Raw genomic sequence first — 23,206 nt, forward strand, 5'->3', positions numbered from 1 at the left:
ACAATCACACCTCTATCATTTTTAGTAGGACTCCTACCTAAATACCATAATATAAATTCAGAACTATAAATCTCTTTAGCTTTCTATCTAACACATTTAGTTTCTTGAATGCATAGAATATTTATCTTCTTATGAATCATAATATTTATTAATTTACCTATAAGAGAAATTGAATTCCAAGTTCCTATCACTACAAGAAAGTAAACTAATTGTGGTAGAAAAATCAATCACAAAATAAGCCAAATTTGTAATAAATTTAGCTTTGCGATGGAATACATTTTGAAGTTAAATGTCACATCAAAAAAGTTTTTACGTCAGAAATAATCTATCACAAATATTTTTCGATGGATTTATAATTGATTGATGATAGAGTTAAATTCAAAAAAATTACATATTCATTTTAGCCAACCACCTCGAATCTTACTACTAATTATGACAAATTTACGACTGATTTATGGTAGAAGTTCCTTCACAATTTATAATGGTCTTCACGATTGCTTCTCCAATACTATTTTCGACATAATTAGTAGCAGTTAGTTCCATCAAAAATTATGGTGGACTACAAGCCATATATTTTCCATAATTTGAGATGGAATTATTTGTTGTAATATATAATATAGCTCCAACATTTCCTTATTTTCGGTAGAAATTTCAACAAAAATTTGTCAGAAACCAATAACATAAATAAAAAATAACACATACACTCAGCTATTGAGCTTTTTAACAATCAAATTTCAAGCAACTTAAAAGTAGTTAATAATGCTAATATTCCAGCAAATACTACTAAAATAAATATAAGATACAAACTATTCTATAATCATAATCCAACTACTCAAATAAAAAAATCGACAATCAAAACAACACTACTAAAGTAAACATTTTTCTTATACTTACATATAAGTAAAATACATAAAAATCCTAAGAAGATAATCTAAGCTAAATCTATATCCTCACCCCCCAGCTCGACTAATATGGGTGCAGGCTGATTTCCACTAATCTGCTCTCTCAACTCTAAAGCTCATCCAATACTACATGTTAATGTCTACTTGTAATTTTTGGATATGGTCTAATTCTGTTGTTGACTTAGCCACATGTTGATATAAATTCTTTTGGCTATTCACAAATTAGTTGGAGATAGAAGAGGGTTGTCCCTCATATGCATAGACATGTGAGCCTAATCCATAAACTTGCCCCTTCTGCATTTCTCCTTCTACATTACTCTCTCAAAGCTTTGTATAATCTTCCTATAAATTATAACATAAGATTAATAATGGTGTAATAATCACTTTTAATATTTCCCAAAATATTATAACTGCATATACTTACATAGGCCCTCCTCTCTCTCTCTCTCTCTCTCTCTCTCTCTCTCTCTCTCTCTCTCTCTCTCTCTCTCATCCACTCACTATTGGTCCTCCTAGCATTTGTGAGTGTGACAATGCAACTCAACAACATTGGGTTCTCTACCCATCATCTCCTTATGTAATATACTTAGATTAGGATTTATAAACAAATAAATTATAAAAATATGTTAAAATTCATACCAATCATCATTTGCGAATAGTGTGTGGAATTGAGCCCTCAGTTTTGGGGGAGCTACCCAGGCCCTCGACATTAGAACTTTAATTCTATATGTTCTACTATCATCTTAGGTGTATAATTTGGGTTGACCTAAGAACTATTGAGCTCAACCCATACACCCTTGCTAATCTAAAGTGGTTTCTTGCCTATCCTCCTAATGCATGTGAATATGTCTTAATAGCGAGTTTCTCCGTGCTTCTCAAAATTTATATTGATACGAGTACCATGCTCTTACAACAAGTAGAAATCTTGTTATATATAATAAATTAGAACAAAAACTTATTCTCAGTTAACTTAATTAAAGATGGATATATGTTAACAATACTTCAACTTACTAACATAGAACTTCCTAAATCACTTGTCGTGTACTTCCTTCAATATTTTCTTTCAAGAAATATATGGAGCATCAAACTTTCTCTATATGATATCTCGTATCTTATGCATGGGATTCTTTGATTGGTAAAACATGCACAAAATATATAGTTGAAAATATTATGTAGATGCACTTTTGTTCCTCTATTTTGCACTGGATCAAAAAAATCATAATTAAAAACATACAAGTTATTTCCTTCACCAAGATATTCAAAATGTAGTACTTCTCATATGCCCCCATAATACTCACAATAATCACTCTTATGGTTGTTCCCTTTGACACATACACCAAATTTTTTTTTTTATTTTTGATCTTCACACCAAACTTTGATTTGAAACCTAAAACCATTGATAATAAATTTTGGATAACATTTTGATACTCTCATAGTCCTTAAGCTTGATTCAATAGTCCTTGATCTTATAAATCTTTGGCTTCATTATGGATTTGATTGGTGCAGGAAGTGTAGCTTTGTTATTATCAATTTTACTAAGTTAATTTATCTTGATCTATAAGGATGAAGTGAGTTATTGAAATATATACCATATTTTTGAACAAAGCTAGAAATTTAGATTTAACTCTAATTTTCTTCTCTAATAGAGATGTTATAGTTATACCATTAACAAAATTTCTATAAAAATTTTGAATTTAAGTTCTCTATGTATGAGTTTACAAATATATGAAATTTTAACTCAAACATACTCGAGATATGTCTCAACTTTAGTACATTTAGCAGTGTGTATAATGTAACTCTCATCTCCTTATCTGTCAAATAACGCATAGTGCTAGTGCCTACTGGCCTACTACTTCAATGAATACTGATATGTTACTAGTAGATTGACAAATATTTGGATTTCTCAAATTTTGAGGTATAATATTTCTTGTTAATTGTAGCTCTCGGTCAAACTAGTATGAATATAATTGAGTTATCTCATACATCAAGTATGCTTTATAAATTGATCCTTCAGGACATGCTTTATTCTTTATATTCTTCTTAAGTTTATTTAAATAATTGAATGATGTATGATTATGAATTAATAATTTGATAATAATATTAGATTTTCTATATTTACATAAAATTTTCTCTCAAAAAGATACATCCATTGATATTGAATAAGTCCACCAACTCTAGCCTTGAAGAGCATAAGTCCTTGAAGAAGATATTTATTTCAGTCAAGGGATTAAAATTAATCTAGAAGAGAACTGAAAGAAAGGAGCATCAAGCAAACCATAAATATGTGAGAATCATGATATTTCAATCAAATAATCTCCCTGGTCTTATGTAAACACGTCTGCTAAGGTTTGAAGCATATCCATCAGGTAGCTTTCGGCTCTGCACCCATTCAAAAATTGCTCAACTCTGTTCTAAAGTGAAGGAGAATTTTGCTTTTGGCTTTAAAAGTTTATCATTTTTATCTTCTTTCAACTCAAGTATTTTTCTCCTACAAAAATTCTTTTAAGTCTATTTGAACTTTACATTCTCTATAGATTTTCATTGATGTCTATCATTGTATTGAACACCTGCATTATCAAAATTATTATTCTCTATATGCATCACATCTAAATTATGTCTGATGGAGTTTATTCTCCAATATGATAAAAACCAAAAAATGCTATTATTTGTCCAATTATGAGTAACTCCATACCTAGGCACTTTGTAAATAGCTAATATTGGAGAATCAATTATTATGGGTATAAAATTTAATCTTTTAAATATTTTCTCACTATTTAATATAGGAAGATGTTGTTTTACCTCCACTCTATTTTTATTCAAAGCATTCTTATTTCACCTAAATGGATGGTTCATAGGTAAAAGAATATATGGTGATAGTAAAACTAAGTGTTCATTCCCTCATGGTCCAAAGTGAATGATTTTGTATTTTTCATGCAATATGGGCAAGCTCATTTACCTGCAATGTTATAACCATAAAGTATATCATATGCTAGAAACTCACCAATTATCCAAAGTAATGCTACCCTCAATATAAAATTTTATTTGGTTGAGATATCATATGCAATAACTCCATTCCATAACAATTTTAAGTCATTAATTAAAGGTTGTAAGAATGTATCTATCTTTGCCTTTGGATTAAGTTGGCTTGGAATGAAAAGTGTCAAGAATATGTAGGATATAGTCATACACAACACTGGATAAAGATTGTTGGGGGTGATTATAACGGGCTAGCATGAGTAAGGTGAGGCATATTAGCTAAATGAAGTAAAACTATTTTCACATAAATCTAATCTTTTTTTTTTTTTTTGGTTATGCAATGAAGGTATGATATGTAATGTCAAAGTATTTCCATGATTATGCTTCTAACATATGTGTCAGATAACTTACTTACAAGATGTATTCATTATGCCATCTCATATGAACAGTAGAGTTCATGGATGCATATATAAAATTCAATCGAGGAATGATGGGTAAGTAGAATAATCGGCTCACTGGCACATCCTTCTACTTTCTTTGTTTCCAAAATTTAGTTTAAACATTGGTTTGTTAAAATGATGGCATATAATCTCTCTCAAATTATCCTTATATTATAACATGTATCTATTAAAAAAATAATTTATTTTTATAGCTTTCAAACTATGTTTGGAAACTTATAAATCTATTGAACTTATATTATTTGTCAGGTTGGTCTCCTTAAGTAGACCAATAAATTAATTCAAGCATTCTATTGGTGTATTGTATTCTATTGTTATGCTTAATATCTTTACAGCAATAGATGCCACTGAGTGAGTAGTGCACCCATTATAAATTGGTTAATGTATAATTTGCTATAAATCATAGAAGTTATGTGTTTCCTTATTTAGGGATTCTTCTACATATTGTTAAAATTCGGGCCCACATGTATTATAAACCATGTCTTCGAATATCTTAACTTTGTAGTCTTCAACTATATGGGAACTTATAGATGGGCTATATTAAGAGTCAAAACGAGTCTTATACTCAACATGTGAAGTCCAATACCAATATTCTAGCATGAATTCTTTGTGATATATATCAACACTAATCTCTTCTAGAGTGAGGTAGGCTTAATTTTTGTGCTTGGAATATAATGAATGAAACCTTCCCTCTAAAACAAACGAAGGTAATTGACAGCCTGCCTGGATAAAAAAATTCACTCCATGTAAAAAATTCATTTATTAACATCTTGTGTCTAGGCAATAATTTATACATCGAATTTGATGATTTTGAATATCCATACCACACTTGGGCTATAGATTCCTACAACTAAACTATGAGATTTGTAGCAATTTAATGTTATTAATGTATAATTGTTATCACAAAATTTTTTTGAGATGATATATTATATAATGAAGATATAATAATAATAATATGTGACCAAGCTATCTAAGGTGACTCTTTAGTCTTATCTTCAATTAGAGCTACTCCAACCTTTTCACATATATGCTCATTTCATACAATGTCCCTAAGAGTAAAGCCACTCATCCACCTGAGCATCCTCATCTCTGCAACACTTAACATAATATTTTGTTTCTCTTTTAATGGCCAATATTTTACACCATAAAGCATTGCAGGTCTCACCACCACCCTATAAAATTTTCTCTTAAGTATGAGAGGGACGTTTCTATCACACAATACACCCAATGCATTCCTCCATTTTAACCATATAGTAATAATATGTGACCAAACTATCTAAGGCGACTCTCGCCAATCTTATCTTCAATTGGAATTACTCCAACCTTTTCACGTATATGCTTATTTCATACCATGTCCCTCAGAGTAAAGTCAGTCATCCACTTGAGCATCCTCATTTCTACAATACTTAACTTAATATTATGCTTCTCTTTTAATGGCGCACATTATGCACCATAAAGCATTGTAGGCTTCACCACTTCTTATAGAATTTTTCCTTAAGTTCGAAGGGGGAATTTTCTATCATACAATAAGCTTGATGCATACCTCAACTTTAACTATATAGTAATAATATGTGACAAAATTATCTACGGTGACTCTCTCTAATCTTATCTTTCAATGGAGATACTCCAATCTTTTTGTGTATATGCTCATTTTCTACCATATCTCTAAGAGTAAATCCACTCATCCACCAAAGCATTGTCATCTCTACAACACTTAATATTATGCTTCTCTTTTAATGGCCAACATTTTGCACCATAAAGCATTACAAGTCTCACAACATCTTATAGAAATTTCCCTTAAGTTTGAGTGGGATTTTTCTATTATACAACAAGTCTCATGCATTCCTCCACTACAGCCATTCAACTTGAATTCCTGCTAATAATATCTCCATCTATTACATCATCACTATAAATAATAGACTCAAGATATCTAAAATATGTATTCTTATTAATGACTTATTCGCCTAAAGTCACAATCCCTCCCACTAGACTTTAAGGTTTACCTTTATAATTCAAGTTTACCTTTAACACCATCTCTAGTCTTATCAACAAGAAGAATATCATCCGAAAAATGCATATCTTCCAGCAAATGAAAAATACATACATTTCATCGATAGATTTATTAATTTGGATAAAGAAGAGCTCAAAAGAAAGAAGGATGGATACTTTCACAATGACCAAGCTCCCATCTTCGAAGTAGGTGCACTTCAGCTATAATAGAAAAATGGTGAGGAGGTGTGGCTTCAAATGTGACATGTAGATTTATGGATTTGGACAAAGAAGCGCACAAAAGGAAGAAAGATGGATACCTTTGATATGGTAAAGCTCTCATCTCCGAAGGAGGTGTGACTTCAGCTATAATAGAGAATGATGAGGAGGTGTGACTTAAGTTGCGACAGGAAGGAATGTCATCGAAGGAGGTGATGTTACAGGAAAGAACATCAACAAAGGAGGTGAGCAAAGTCTAAGGAGAGCTTACAGATGGAGGAGAATAGTAAAAAATAGAATGGAGAAATGAAATAGATGCCCAATCAATTAGTTAGATAGGATAGCATGTGTTTGATTTACAGTGATGTTATGGGGGATTTGTGATTGAATGTCCAGTGTAAGTTTATGGCTGACATTTCGCTACAACTCTTCCATAAAAAATTGACAAAATTTTTTGTCCCAAATATGTTGTAATTTTCAACAAAAAATAATTTGTCATAAATTCCACCATAAATCTGCCCTAAAATACTAACTTTCTTTTATTGTATCCTAATTCTATTTCATGGACTAGCTTCATTGCCCACATTCGTTCATGATGTGAGAACCCTTGCTTATTTAACACTACACTTGGGTGCCGATGCAATGACCTTTGCACACTTCTCACTAAAGTCAGGCCACATATACAACACATTGCTTTAAGGGAATGCCCTAGCTTTAATACCATGAATTAAATTATTCATTTCATGATTATTTAATAAGTTTTAGATTGGCTATGAAAAACCTAACACAACCCTTTACATTTCTCATCTAATGCATGCAAGGATCTAACAAAGTTAGTATTACACAAAAAATGCTCATAATACTTTCTACTAATTTATTTTTGTAAGCTCATTAGTGATGGAAATTAGATAAATATATTCTTTATTTTAAATTTTTTGAAATATGTTCAAAATTTCATTTCAGATTAAGTTGCTTGTCTTTTTTAAATTCATGGTTTCTCTTTATATTCAAGTACTACTTATTCAAGCTAGTTTCAAGAGAAAATTATTTGTATTAGTTTAAAATTGAATCTTAATTCAAAGTTAATTCAAATATGTTAAAACAAAATTCTTGAACCTAAGTAAAAAATGTTCGCTGGAGTAGGAATTTTGGTTAATGGAAGTTTGTTGGGGTCTCACAGATCAAAGGTGATGAGATTGGTAAAGTTAGGGGCTTCTAGATAAGGTCTGTTAGGATTAGCAAAGCTAGTTATTTGTAGACCTTCTCATGGATGGAAATGAGTTCAATATTGGAGGGTTAGCCAATGAGTTTGAAAACATATATTAGAAGTATATCTTGCAAGGGGATTAGTCTAGGAAGGTAACAGCGAGACGATAGTTACGTGAGGAGAGGGGGAGGATTAATGGGATTTATGGACCACCGATATGAAATTGGCTTATTAGGAAGAGATCACTAAATAATGTGGGTGAAGGAAGCTAGTTGGAACATTGTTTAAACATGTTCTTCAAGGTTCAAATGAACCTTGTTCTAATGTGGTTCAAACCAAATTTGCTTGCAGTAGACTTCAATAAAAAGTACACATGAAAAAAAGAAAAATTTTGATATGAACTAAAATTTTGAGCATTATTAAGTTTATAAAGTCAAATTTTTAAATAAGAATATAAAAAATATTATGTGTTAAAATATTCATGGCTGTTATAGAGTTTAATTTCCAAGATTCATACGAAGATTCAACACATATACAAATAAGAGAGAGAGGCATAAGAGTCATAAGAGACATCAAGATTTTTACATAGAAAACATTGAAAGGGCAAATGTTACAACTCAGGAATCAAGATTGATATTATGATTTTTTATGATGATAAAATATTATTATTCTGATGATTTTATTATTTCTCCTAGAATATATTGGATATTACTTCTTTTTTTTTTGTACTAATATTTTAGGAAAATCATATACTACTCAAGATTGTTGAAGACTTTAAGAAAGCATAGAATATGATTTCATATAATAGAGTCTATATATCTCTATATTTTATTTCTTGAGCCTGAGCAAGTGTGATTATAATTGGGTAACCAAGCATACACACACACGGGGAGAGAGATATAATTTAAATTGATTTTTTAGTCTAATCGTATTATATGATATATAATCGTACTATATGATTTGATATAGTCTTCCTCCATAATGCAGTTAAGCAAACCATGGCTTGAATTTTTTTTAATTATTTATACTATATATTATCAAGTCATATAGACGACTAACAAAATACAAAATTAGGTTTATTTCAGATCATACATAACAAACACATTTATTTTTGAGCTATTCATATAGTACGATCTGCATTTGTACATATGATTAGCAGAGTATGAAATTAGTTTTGTTCTGGATCATAACAAACGAACACATTAATTTTTGCACTGTTCGTACAGCATGATCTGCATTCACGCAGACAACTAAAAGAGTATGAAATTAAGTTAGTTCTATATCATACTTTACGAACAAATTTATTTTTTGAATTATTTTTACAATACAATATGTATTCGTATAGATGACTGATAGTGTACGAAATTAAATTTGTCCATATTCATACCAAATGAAGCCTTAATTTTTGGAACTATTTGTATCGGATGATACAAGATCATATAATATGAATTAAGGATGGTTCTCTTGAAAATTTTAGTTTTTTTATGGTTTTCATGTGTTTCCTATATAAAGAGTCCTAAAAACTATTTCAATAATCCTTAGTTGTGAATTTCTCTTGAGAGTGACCATTTAGAGTATGTTTGGAGAAATTTTGTGAGTGAAGAGTGAGAGTTATAGTGAAGGGGAGTTAAGAGGTATTAACAAGACTGACTAAAGTGAGGATCTCTTTGACTTCTTCAAGTTTTTGCCCAACTTCTTTGGAGGCCCTTGATAGAAGATCTTCAATATTGGATCTAGGTATTTTATCTTCACCAGGAGGGTGAAAAAGAAAGTGACGGTACGCTGCCATCACTTAGAGAGTATAAAAGGCGACGGTTCTTTAAAGCACCAAGTTGGTGGAAGAGAGTTTGTATGGGATTCTCCCCCTACTATGGGGGAGAAAGGAGAGTCACTATTGTTTAGTGCAATACCTGGAGAAGGAGTCTCTAGAAAGTGGATGTACATGGGGTTGGACCGAACCATTATAAAATTTCATGTTATTCTATTATTTTTTATTATTCCAGTTTTTTTATTTTATGCATTTAAAAATTTAATGGTTAAAAAATCCTTTGTGATAATCATTTTTATAAATAATTGCATATTTTAAGATTAGTAATTTAATTTTCTAAATGATCTAAAAAGGTTTTAAAAATCTAAGAATTTTTTTTTTAATAACCAATTCATCCCCCCTTAACTCCCCCCCCCCCCCCTCTCCTGGTTAGCCTTGGGACAGTTCTATAAGGTCTAACAACCCACATTAACTTTCAAGTGGAGTATGTGCCATTTGCATTTTAAAGAATCCAATCATTTGATGACATGGTCCCTAATGAAGTGATGCCTTATATCTATTTGATTAGCCCTAGAGTGTTGGATTGGATTCTATGAAATATAAATGGCACTTATATTATCACAGAAGATTAAAAAAGTGCTAATTAAAAAACCTAAATCCATATGTTATTATTTTAACTAAAGAACATGTACCACATAACTTCCTAAGGCTATATATTATACTTCAGGAGTAGAAAGGGTTACTGTGTTTTATCTTCTACTAGACTAGGAAATTAATGTGTTGCCAGACTAGGAAACCAAAGTTCTATATGAATTGACAAGTTTTAGAAGTACATTTTCTATCAACCCTACATCCTACAAAGTTTAAATAAAAATATCTAATAATTTCAAAAGAAGTGTTGTACCTAGGATACCAAATCCCTAAGTTTATAGTTCCTAAAAATATATATGAATTTGTTTCACAGTAGTCAAATGGGATTCTTTTAGATCATCTTCAAATCTAGCACAAAGATAAACACTAAATATTATATTAGGTCGACTAGTAGTTAAATAAAGCAATGATCCAATTATCCCTCTAATTTTTTTATCAACAGATTTGCCTTTAGAGCCCTTATCTAACTTAGCTAAGGAATTTATGGGAGTAATTATATGTTTAATTTTATACATTTCATACTTCTAAAGTATGTCTTTAATGCATTTTAACTAACTAAGAAAGGTGTCATTCTTTTTCTACTTTATGCTAAAACCAATAAAGTAACTCAAGCCTCCCATCAAACTCATTTCAAATTTCTTACTCATTATTATTGAAAAATCATCATAAAGAGTTTTATTGGTGGATCCAAATAAGATATCATGAACATAAATTTGAATAATGAGAATGTCATCTCCTACTATTTTTATGAATAGAATGGTGTCCTTACTCCCTTTAACAAAAGATTTTTTTAATTGGAATGTGCTAAACCTTTCATATCATACCCTAGCTATCTGTTTTAGTCCATACAATACCTTCTTTAATTTAAACATATTATTAAAAAATTGTAAATTTTTAAAATATGGAGGTTGCTCAACATAAATATCCTCTTTTATCATCCCATTAAGAAATACACTTTTAATATCCATTTGAAATAATTTATATACTTTAAAACATGAAAAGGCTAGAAGCATCCTTATTGCTTAAAGTCTTGCTACAGGGGCAAAAATCTCTTCAAAATCAATTCATTCTATTTAATCATACATCTTAGCCACCAATCTTGCCTTATTTCTAACCACTACACCTGAATCATTCTTCTTTTTTTTGAAAATCCACTTAGTTTCAATAACACATTAATTTTTATGTCTTTCTACTAACTCCCAAACATCATTTCTAATAAATTGATTCAACTCTTCTTACATAGGTAAAATTCAAAATTTATCAGAAAGTGCTTGATTTAAATTAGTGAGTTAAATCATTAAAATAAATGTTTAGTGGTTTATTTCTTTGCTAAGTTTATGCCTAGTTTTAACACATTCACTCGAGTCTCCCAAAATTAGTTCTTTAGGATGATTTTTAGAATATTTTCACTCTCTAGGCAACATTTTTTTTATTCCAACCCTTTCTTCAAGATTTGCATTTTTAATTCCTTGGATAATTTCTTTAACCCTCCAAAAATATCAGATTCATTAAAAACTATATGAGTGGTCTCCTCTACTACCAAAGTCCTTTTGAAAAACTCTATGAATTTTGCCTACACTTGAATATCCTAGAAAACTTTCCCATCAAATTTAGGATCCAATTTTCCTAAAAGAATTTTTCTATTTTTTTGAATGAACACTTTACATCCAAAGACATGTAGATATTAGAGTTTGGGTGCTCTACTCTTAAAAAGTTTATAGGGTGTCTTATATAACTTAGATCTAATATTCACCATATTCAAACCATAATAGGTTGTATTAGCTGCTTCAGCCCAAAAATGTTTAGGAATTGAATATTTAGCCAATAAGGCTTTAGATGGTTCTACCAAAGTTATGTTCTTTCTTTCAAAAACATTATTATATTGAGGGATATAAGAGCTGAAAAGTTGTGATATATCACTCTCTTTATAAAAAAACATCAAATTTTTTATTTTTAAATTCCCTAACATGGTCACTATGAATCAAACCCTTACTCCTTTATTATCACTTTTTTGAGTTGGACAAATAAATTTTTTATACATTTTCATGGTAATCATACAGTATGAATACCTCATCATCTTTATGAATCATCAATTATTTGTTTGTACTAACACATGGCGAAATGCTTTAGAATGAATTTATTTAGGATTTAGGGCATTTACTATTTGATAATCATCCTGGACGAACACATGTTCTTCTCTATGATCCACTTATTAGTTTACATGTAGACTTAATCGATAGGTAAGATTTTTATTAATAAATCATCCTAGATAAAAAACCCATTTTTCTATACGATCAACTTTGATCAAGGGTCATATGAACCGACTCATTGGGAAGGTAATTTTACAAAAAGTTGTTTAGCAGTAATAACTATTCTTGATGGTTTATATACCTATTTACAAAATTTTATTCGTATAATATGAAGTTCAAAGTCATATGTATGAATTTTGTATTGTATGAAATTGTCGTTCTTATAAATTAAAGGTTGTTCTTTAAATTTGTTCACAATCTCTTTCACATTCAGATTCTCTTGTGTTTAATCCTCTTCAAATGGAAAGTAGAAATAAACGGATACATCACTTCAAAGGAAGTTCATACATACTAAACGAGATCATAACTTTTTTTAAGTGAGAACAAACAAACATATGATCATTTTGTTTAACCAAAAATTACTCCGTCCCATCTTATTAAAGAAGAGATCAATTTTTCAATTATTCCTCTATTTGACTCCACTTAATTTTCTGTTATTCTCACATTGATCTACACATTTCACTATGATAATTTTAATTATTTTCTTGCCAATATAAAAATGAGAGAGAATAACACCATAATGTCCAGATATGTCTTCCACCAACGAGTAGAAATTACTAAAGAATATTTAGACACATTTTTAAATCTTAAAACTGAAGGATTAAGGGCATATTCTATGATTTCAAAAATTTATTTTGATTGGTCGACTATAAATCAAACCCTTAGGGGTATACCTTCAATCCAACACTAACCCCTTGTTCTTACTTTAAATCAAAATACTAGAATCATCCAACATATTTTAAGAACCTCCATTATTCTTAAAGTTGATGATCGAATCAATGTCACTCCTTTGCTTACTATAGTAGCATACTATATAATGTCAAATACTACAATTGATAAAGGCTAGTTGATTCTAGACTACATTAATAGCCTTAATGACATCAAACTCTATGTCACTAGAAGGAAGAAGAATGTGGCCTTAAGATACTTGATTGCCTATATCCTTAAGAAGAAATATAATCTTTCTCTTCTCGAACCCCTAAATAATCTGCCTATCTGTTTTACTAATGCTTCATTTTGCATTCTTTTCCATCGGGATCAAGGGGAAGATGGACAAGTGTTTTGTGAAGAAGAGAGACCTGCTCCAGCACCTACACTTGCTCTTATTCTTGAACCTCAGCATCAAGTCTACTAAGATTTGATCCATAGATTTGATCACTTCAAGCCTCATATAGATCAACGAATTGATCATATTGAGACACGTTTGGACCAATAGGAATATAGATACAATAAAGATATGATCTGGGTTAGAGGACAATTTGATTCACTTAATACTCTAGTAGCTACTATCAACAGCTACTTTACTCGATTCAGTCCTCCACAGCCTCCTCCAGATTAAGATCCCCCAGGTTTTTAGTTTGGTTGTTGCAAATATATACTTTGAAATTTATTTTTTATCATGTATCTTTTAGATGCTTTTATTTTGGGTTAATTTTATTTACTTTAAGTTTGAGTCTTTGTTATTTAAAAAAAAAAAAGTGGTTGTTGTTGACTTATTTTGTTTATTTTTTTAAATCCTCTTAAATCATATATAAGCTACTATTGACTAATCTAAGAATGTTGATCTAAAGGATAAAAATTTTAAATTTTTTGTATTGCAATATTATTTCCTTAGTAATTTTTTTTTTTCACAATCTTTAAATCAAATTATAATTAGATTTAGATAAGGAGATAATGTTCATGTTCTAATAAACATTTATCTTATAGTTATAACTGTTGCAAAAAGTTGACTTTTTTTTTACTTTCTTGTTCAATGTGTTGATTTTATTATTATCATTGGATTTTATTTTGTGGATTAATCTTCTTTATACAAGAAAGTTTTTCTTTTATTTCGAAGATAATCACACAAGCTAAGATTTACTGATTTATGTTGTAAAAAGAACAAAATTTTAAAAGATGAATAAAATGTACCAAATTTAAAAAAATGCACAAAATTAGCCCAACCTAATCGAAAATATGCGCAATGTTTACCAAATAAAGTTTAAAATAAAAAGATATGCAATTACGACAATAAAAATTTCTCAATTATAACGGATAAAGAGTCATTAAATGAGCCCACACTATATTTAGTTCTTTCCTCTATATCTCTAACTCTTATTAAATAATAATTTCAACTATTTAATTGGAATCTATTTGATTTTATTTAATTATTTTTGTGATAATTATTCTATTAGATATTTCTTCTAGAATGAATATTGATTTAATCAATTATTCTTATCTTATTTATTCATTGATTTAAAATATGAGAATTTTTTTTTTTTAAAAAAAGTGATATATATTTTATTTTTGCATTAGGAATTTAATATTGTTCTTCTAAAATTTAAAAATTCTTTTTATTATCAGCTTTTAGAATTGCTCATAACATCTTACATATTTAGGGGATTTCTATATTACTTTTTTTTTCTCCTCTTTATGCTGATGTTAAAAGGGGGAGATAGGTTGTGTTTGCTTGAAGTCTTCTTAGTCTTCTATTTGTGTTTTGGTGATTTTTTTTTTGTGTTTGTCTTATGTATGTATTTGATATTTTTATAAAAACCAAATAAAAAAGGAGGATAAAATTCTTTTTTCCCATTAATTTTATTTTATCATTCATTGAGGAAGATCTTGGGATAAAAGAACATTAAATTATAATTCAAAAAATAATTATTTTTATCATCATCAAAAATGGATCAGGAGATTTTTGCAACTCATGAATCAAGAATGATATTGTGATTTTTTATGTTAATAAAATATTATTATTCTATTAACTTTATTATTTCTCTTAACATATATTAGATATCTCTATTTGTTATTTGTGTGTACTACTATTTCTTGGAAATCATATAATACTCTAAATTACTAAAGACTTTAAGACATGATAAAATATGATTTCAAGTAATAGGGTTTATATATCTCTATTTTTTATTTCTTGAGTATAAGCAAGTGTGATTATAATTGGGTAACTATACATACATATACAGGGGGAGAGAGATATAATTTAAATTAATTTTTTTAGTCTAATCGTATTGTATAATATATAATCATATTATATGATTTGACTTAGTTTTCCTCTAGAATGCAGTTAATTAAATTATAGCTTGAATTTTTTTAACTATTCATACTATACGATATCAAGTCATATAAACGACTGACATAGTATAAAATTACGTTCATTCCATATCGTACTGAATGAACACATTTGTTTTTTTGAACTGATCATATTGTATAATCTGCATTCATATAAATAAATGATAGAGTAGAAAATTAGGTTCATTCTAGATCGTATCGAACGAACACATTTATTTTTTGAACTATTTCTATAGTACGATCTGTATTCACACAGATGATTGGCAGGGTATGAAATTAGGTTCGTTACAGATTGTACCAAACGAACACATTTATTTTTTAAACTATTTGTATAGTATGATTAGCATTAGTATAAATGACTAACAATGTATAAAATTGAGTTCATCCAAGTTCATACAAAACGTAGCCTTAATTTTTTGAACTATTCATACCGGGCGATTCACGATAATACAATATGAATTAAGGATGGTTCTCTTGAATATTTTAGTTTTTGGATCGTTTTTCATGCGTTTTCTATATAAAGTGTCCTAAAAAATTTCTTAACAATCCTTTTAAGATTTATTTTAGAGAATTTTTTTTTAAAAATGTTTCAACCATGGATAAACCAAAAAATGATTGTGTTGCCATGGTAGATGTTGAAGGAGACGGAAATTCAAATTCTGTTGTTTCAGAAATTCATTTCAAAACTAAAGTTGTTGCTGAAAACAAGGAAGAAGATGGTAAGGAAGTTAGACAAGGAGGTGAACATCCAACCGTCCATCATGCTAATTCTGAAACATTAAAAATTCAAATCCCTCAAAGGGAGGAGAATTTTCATGCAGTACAAAATCAGGAAATTGCAAATCCTAAAATTAGTTTGGCTTATCACGTGGATGGAGGTAGCAATAACTTGAAGCCCAACATCAATTTGAATTCAAATTCAGAATTCAAAAGTCCGGGTATTGTGGAGGAAAGACGGGTAGCAAGAGCTGAAGATGTTAATTCATATCAAAATGTTGAAAATCAGGATGACATGGCTGAACTCGTAAAAGAAAACTGCTCCATTTCGGGATTTCAAAATTCAAGTTTTGAAGTACCACAAATTATGGAAGTAGATAAGGTTGTTGAAGAGTTAAATCCAGATTTCTCTACAACTAATACAGCTGGACTAATTGTTGTTAGTCCTTGGTGTTTGCCTAAGATAGCTGAGAATTTGAATATTCAAAACCCACAAATGATGGAGGTTGTTATGGTAAATTTTGAGAAGGAGCAAATTTCAGTTTTGACTCCTTCTAAGGCTGCAAATACTTCTGTTGCTGAAATTTCGGAAGCTATTGAAGTCAAAAATACAGGATTTCAGGAGGTAATTGCAATTCCTTTAACTGATTTGGCGGCTGGACCTAGCATTAATGCTGAACAAATTTTTAATTCAGTTTCTATACCTGAATTAAAAAACAGTTTTTGCATATTAAGAGATACTTCTCCTCTATCAGATATCTCTTTGAATTTTAAAAAATCTGCTCTTAAAAAAGACAATTGTCTTTTTAAGAAGAGTAAGTCCCCCGGTTATAAGCCCACTTTGATCAAAGAACTTCAAGCATTAGGACCGGTGAAAGACATTCCCAGAAGGAAGATTGCAGAAATCAAAGTGAAGAATGACATGAGAGGTTCTTCTTCTCTACTATCTCAATAAAATGCAAGAAAATTATCCCGATGATAACTACATAGTGGATACATACTTGGAGGTGGAGCAAATTATCAAAATGTTTGGTTTAATGCTATCTTGGAAATCTGACTTTGGAGATTGGAACAATTTTATGGAATATCTATCAAAGATATTCTTAAGTGATGGTTGGATTTTATTGTTAAAATGTAATTTTCTTTTTAGCTTTTATTACTTTGCTTTTCATCTAACTTGTTATTTAAAACTTTTTTTAACTGATTTTGGAATCATTACTAAGTCTTATTCTCTAACTGGATGGGAACTTTGGGATACTAATCAACCCCGAGTTGTTTATTATTTTGGTATCCCCTGCATCTCAACAGTTTCAAAATAGGAATTAGTGGGTTTCATATCATTTATAATAAGTTTAAATTAACAAATTTTAGTTCAATAAGGTCCTTTATTCTTATTTAAAAAAAACGAACCATTAGCTTCTTTTACCTAGTTTGTATTAGGTTGTCTTTTCCTTTTTAATTAATGCAATTATGCATTTCTTAAAAAAAAAATCTCTTGAAAGTGGTCATTAAGAGTATGTTTAGGAGAAATTTTGTGTGTAAAGAGAAAGATCTTCTTTTTTTTTTTTTTAAGAGTGAGAGATCTAGAGAAAGCGAGTTATGAGGGAATCACAAAGTTGTCCAAAGTGAGGATCTTTTTATCTTCTTCAAGTTTCTTTCCAACTTCTTTGGAGGATCTTGAGAGAATATCTTCACCAAGGGGTCTAGGTATTTTGGTTTCACTAGGAAGATGAAAAAGGACATGATGGTATGCTTCCATCACTGGGATAGTGTAAAAGACGATGGTTCTCTACTACACCTTGTTGGTGGAAGAGAGTTTGTAAGGGCTTCTCCATCTTACTATGTGGGAAAAAGGAGAGTATCTATTGTTTTGTGCATTACCTGGAGAAGGAGTCTCCAAGTAGTGGATGTAGGTCTAGTTGGACCGAACCACTATAAAATTTTGTGTTCTTCTATTTTTTTTATTTTTTCCCGCATATCTTACATTTATAATTTTTTTGATTGAAAAATCCTCTATGATAATCATTTCTATAAACAACTACATTTTTTTTAAACCAGAATATGTTAATTCAAAAAGAAATTACAAGAGCAAAAAACAAAAGCCAAAAAGCAAAGGAAAATATATAATCAATTGAAAAAGAGGGCTCAGTACTTGGCCGGGACTCCCAGCTTCCCCGAAGCCCCACACAGACCATCCATTTTGGTGAAGAAAGAGCTCCAATCGATCCAACAAAATCTCACCAAAGGTTGCCACCAGCAAAGATGACAAGGAAACGAGCCCCAGCCACATCATAGCCATATAAACCCACTGCGGCCAAAATATCAGAAAAATAAAAACAACAAAAGAGCATAAATCAAAGGAGAAAAAAGAAGGCTATCTTCCTCTTCGGCCCCTCCCATGAAACCTTCCCGGGTAGCAACAGAGCCCATGGGTTTAGCACGAACCAATGTAAAATCTTGTCCAGGATTAGATCCCCCACCAAACTCCAAAGAATCGTCAGAATTTGATCCAAATTCAGACGAGCAATGTAGCCAATCAATATGAGTCTGCACATCCAACCCAGAATTATCACCCACATGATAAGACAACGCATGGGACTCAATCAAGCTCACAGGCACATCAACATAAGCATTAGATTTAACTAACACTTGTTTTCCAACATTATGACCACCACCATCCACATCCCCTCTAACAATCGGTTGAGACACTTCCACAGCAACAAAAATAATATTAGAAACAGGAGAAACATCATAACAAACCCCCCCCCCCCCCCCCCCCCTCCCCCCCCCACCCCACTATTTCCAGAATTAATAACACCACCCGATTTCTGTAAAACCAGAACCTGAGCCTCAACAGCGTCAGGGATAACAGAACAAGAAGGATCGGACACAGTATAAGTTATAGCATTATTCAGAACAGGATTAGCCACACACACCGGTTGGACAGCACAGCCCGGCGAACACCTAGCCACAGTGTCAACCGTATCACAAAAAGGAATATCACCGCCAACAGCCAAGTTAACCCCGGTCACAGTATCCAAATGAGGCACATCATTGAAATTATTATTCTGAATGTCACCAACAACATCCACAGATAAAATCGAATCAACAATAGGCAAAGGAGCTACGGGTAAAACACATGAATCATTTTCTTTAAAATTATCATGTAAAGAAGTGAGTCCCACAGACTCACCAACAACAGGAGGGAGAACCACCTCAGGAATAATCAAATTCGCACTGGGAGAGATGACCAAACTCGGATTGTCAGCAAAGGGACGACAGTTACCAGAAGCATGCCCAAGTTTCTTACAAGAAGAGCAAAAAGAGGGAAATTCTTCAAAAATCACTTGTTGGACTTACCCAGAAACCTCGAGACCTAATTAACCAAACCTTATCGGGATAGGAATTGGTAACGTCCAATTCAACTAAAACACGAGCAATGAATGGTCTGGAACCTATAGAAGTGGCAGTATCAACTTTAAGTGGTTTGGCAAAAATCAAACTGAGACCATGAAGGATTCTGGGAGAGAAAAGATGGAGGTGAAGCTGGGGGAAAGAAATCCAAATCGGTACAATCAGAGATTCAACACCAAAATCCACCATTGGCGACCATTTTGAAAGTTTCATGTAACAGTTATAAATAAGGTAAGAACCATGGAAGAACACACAACAGTAATCAAGATCATTCTTAAGTTTGATAAGAACATGTGTTGGATCCAAAAGGTTACAGAAAATTCGCCATTTAATTTCAGATTGAAGAAAAAACGCCTGATTGAATCCAGAGAAGGGAGTTTAGACGGGAAGAAACCAACCAGAGAGAATTGAAACGGAGCCGCTAAAGCCGCAATTTCAGTTTCCGAAATCCATAAAGAGGGTAAACCACGAAACGATGACACCCTAAGGTCGGGAAAAGGAGTAACAGACGAACCAGCAAGAACTTCTAAAAACGAACGAGAAGAGGAAACCCCCTCCAAAAAATCAGGATCACATAGTTTTTTCGGCGGCATGCCGGCAAACGCCGGAAAAACACAGACCAAAACCAAAAACAAGGACCAGACAAACACCAGAATATAAGAGAAGAAAGGAAAAACTGCCCTGAAGGAGAGAATCCACCACGGCAAGCAGAGACGAGCCGCCACGGAGCGATAGGGCAAAGCCCTAGCGGAGTGGGATGAGCACACATCTTTTTTAACTTTTTTTTTTTCTATAAACAACTACATATTTCAGGATTAGTGATTCAATTTTTTAAATGATCTTAAAAGGTTTTCAAAAATCCAAATTTTTTTTAATAACCAATTCACCCCCTTCCCTCTTGGTTAACTTTGGAAAATTTTATAAGGTCTAACAATGTACACGAACTTTCAAAAAAAATTATTAGGCCTAATCAAGTCGAAAAGAATTCACTAGTATTTGTAGTTGATTAAAACTAAAGCTTTTCCTATGGGAAAGGCCTTTACATTATGATATATTTTGTATCACAAGTTGCACATTTTATCATATTTTGTGTCACTTTATAATCTATGAAATTTATTCTGATTAGAATGAATCATAATATCCTCCTCATCTGATTTTTTAAAATAAATAAATTTTCAAATTTGTTTCGGGCCAAAGCTGGTCGGTTCAACGGACCACGGCAAGCGTGGCGTTGTTGAACTCCAAGCTAAGGTGGGGCCCACGAATAATGGTGGGCCCCAAACTCATGAATCTTCTCCGCTAGACTAAAATCTTTCTCTGCGTGCAAGCTAAGCACATCAATAGTTTTGTACGGAAAGTAGTATTCTCTCTCCCCTCTTTCTCTTTCTCTTTCTCGATCTAAGAGCTGTCTCTCTTTCCTCGGCATCTTATTTTAGCTCTCGTACTCTCGTTTATCTGACAGAGTTGGAGCTCATCAGTTCTTCCTTCATTCTCTTTCAGTGAGACAAAGAAAAGAGAGAGAGAAAGCAAAGGATTGTGCAAAAATGGAGATTTCTAATGCTAACGAGCAGCAGGTAATGTCTATTATTATGCAATGAGCTAATGAATATAACTCATTTTGCATCAATAGGGATCTCTATAATGCTTAAGTCTGAGTTGCTTTTTCTTAGAGTTTGTTTGGCCTGAATTAGTATTTAGTAAATTTTGTAGATTCAGATTTAGTAATCGTAAGAGTACTAAAATCTAAAAATTGTTTGGCGTTATAAGCTTTAAATTTTGCTTAATCTTGATAAACTGCTTCAATACTATTTGTTTCAGAGTTTTCTAACAGGATATATTCATAAATTCATTCTGATCTATTAAGGATGAGCTATAATGAAGCTGAAATTAAATTTATCATGATAGTAGAATTCAAAAGCTCATTCTATTTGGCAGAATCTAAGTTAAATCTCACCTAAATCTTACCTAAAATTAAATAGAAAGCATCCCCTTAATTAGTTTTTTGTTTAGAAAGAAAATGAAGCACGAAGTACTTTCTAAATTGATTATGCATCAACAATCATTTAAATGAGATTTTTAACCTCCTTTCATATCCAATTCTCCCAAATCAAACACGACCTATGTAATCAATTTATTGAATTATCACTTCTTCTCATTTATTTTATATATATATGATCAGATCAATGGATCTTAAATCCATTATTTTCCTTTTGATAAAAGCAGTGCATAATGAATCATTCATTTATGAAAAAATTTAGCAATTCTCTTAAGACTCATCCCAACCTTTTCATGCTTCATAGTATTTATTTTAATATTTGTTGATGAAATCGTAGGTTATGTCAAGTCATGGCTTGGAAGAACTTTTCATTGCTTGCCGGAAGCCACCAGCACCAGCGCTGGAGAAGAAGACCAGAACTCAACCAGAGCAAGCCCTCAGGTGCCCACGTTGTGACTCTACTAACACCAAATTCTGCTATTACAACAACTATAGTCTTTCCCAGCCACGCTATTTCTGCAAAGGCTGTAGAAGGTATTGGACTAAAGGAGGATCTCTCCGGAATGTTCCGGTGGGCGGCGGCTGCCGGAAGAACAAAAGATCATCTTCTTCCTCATCTCTTTCTTCGTCCTCGAGCTCCTCTTCCAACTCCATCATTCCTTCCTCAGAAAAACCTCAAGATGACCAAACGAGCTTCATTTCTTACAGCCATGGTGAACTAACATTAGCCTTTTCAAGGCAGGTGTGGCCTTCATTTGCTGATCATGAACGTTTCTTTCTAGGAAACCCTAACCCTAATTCTGGAAGTTCAGGAGGATATCTTAACTTTATGAGAAATGGGTTTCTTGAAACTAGTAATATAAATGGATACCATCAAATAAACTATGGAAATAATGGCAGTGTTGTGGAGGAAGTGGAAGGAAATAATCCAAACACAACTGAGAGATCTTGCAAAATGTTGATGGATATACAGATGTCAAATGGTGTTGATGGAAGCTTGGGAATGGAGTATTCTTCTTGGCATGGTATTATCAATAGCTCTCTTATATAGTATTATGAGAGCTAGTTAGTTAACTAATGTGTGCATGGTTATATATAGTTTATAGGTTTATAAGATATGAATATTTTCATTTGGTTTTGTTTGTTTGGTTCCTTCTGGCCTAGTTTCATGAGTTTCTCTTTCTCATCAACAAGAGTTTTCTTTTCTGTAGCCGTAATCCTTTTTTTATTCTTCTACTGAGAGTTGATTTGATCAGGATCATCATTGATGAATATGAGAAATTAATTCCATTTTGTTTCTAGTTTTTGTCTTGTTTCCTTTTTGTCGTTTATCCACCAAAGCTTTTCGGAGCTCTTTGTGATTGCTGCTCATGGGATGGTCTCTTCACAAGGATAATGATAGAGCACTACAGGAAAATCGCGTGTTATCGGCAGATATAATTTGTCGGAAAACGCTCAAAATCTGTCAGAAATTAATATTTTCGGCGGAGTTCCAACGGATTTTTTTCGCCGGTTACACGCTCATCGAAAAAGT

The 23,206-nt window shown here is 31.6% G+C and overlaps 1 protein-coding gene across 1 annotated transcript; it reads left to right on the forward strand.

Moving 5' to 3' along the window:
- The first annotated feature begins 21,034 nt into the window (after nucleotides 1-21,034).
- Nucleotides 21,035-22,933, forward strand: LOC110110730 (dof zinc finger protein DOF2.1-like). The gene is made up of 2 exons (XM_020842335.2): nucleotides 21,035-21,250; nucleotides 22,010-22,933. Exons 1-2 carry the CDS (start codon nucleotides 21,221-21,223, stop codon nucleotides 22,721-22,723), a joined length of 744 nt encoding a protein of 247 aa, XP_020697994.1. The 5' UTR covers nucleotides 21,035-21,220; the 3' UTR covers nucleotides 22,724-22,933.
- The last annotated feature ends 273 nt before the right edge of the window (nucleotides 22,934-23,206 follow it).

The sequence above is a fragment of the Dendrobium catenatum genome, unplaced genomic scaffold (genome assembly GCF_001605985.2).
Source record: "Dendrobium catenatum unplaced genomic scaffold, ASM160598v2 fragScaff_scaffold_1508, whole genome shotgun sequence".
Lineage (NCBI taxonomy): Eukaryota > Viridiplantae > Streptophyta > Magnoliopsida > Asparagales > Orchidaceae > Dendrobium > Dendrobium catenatum.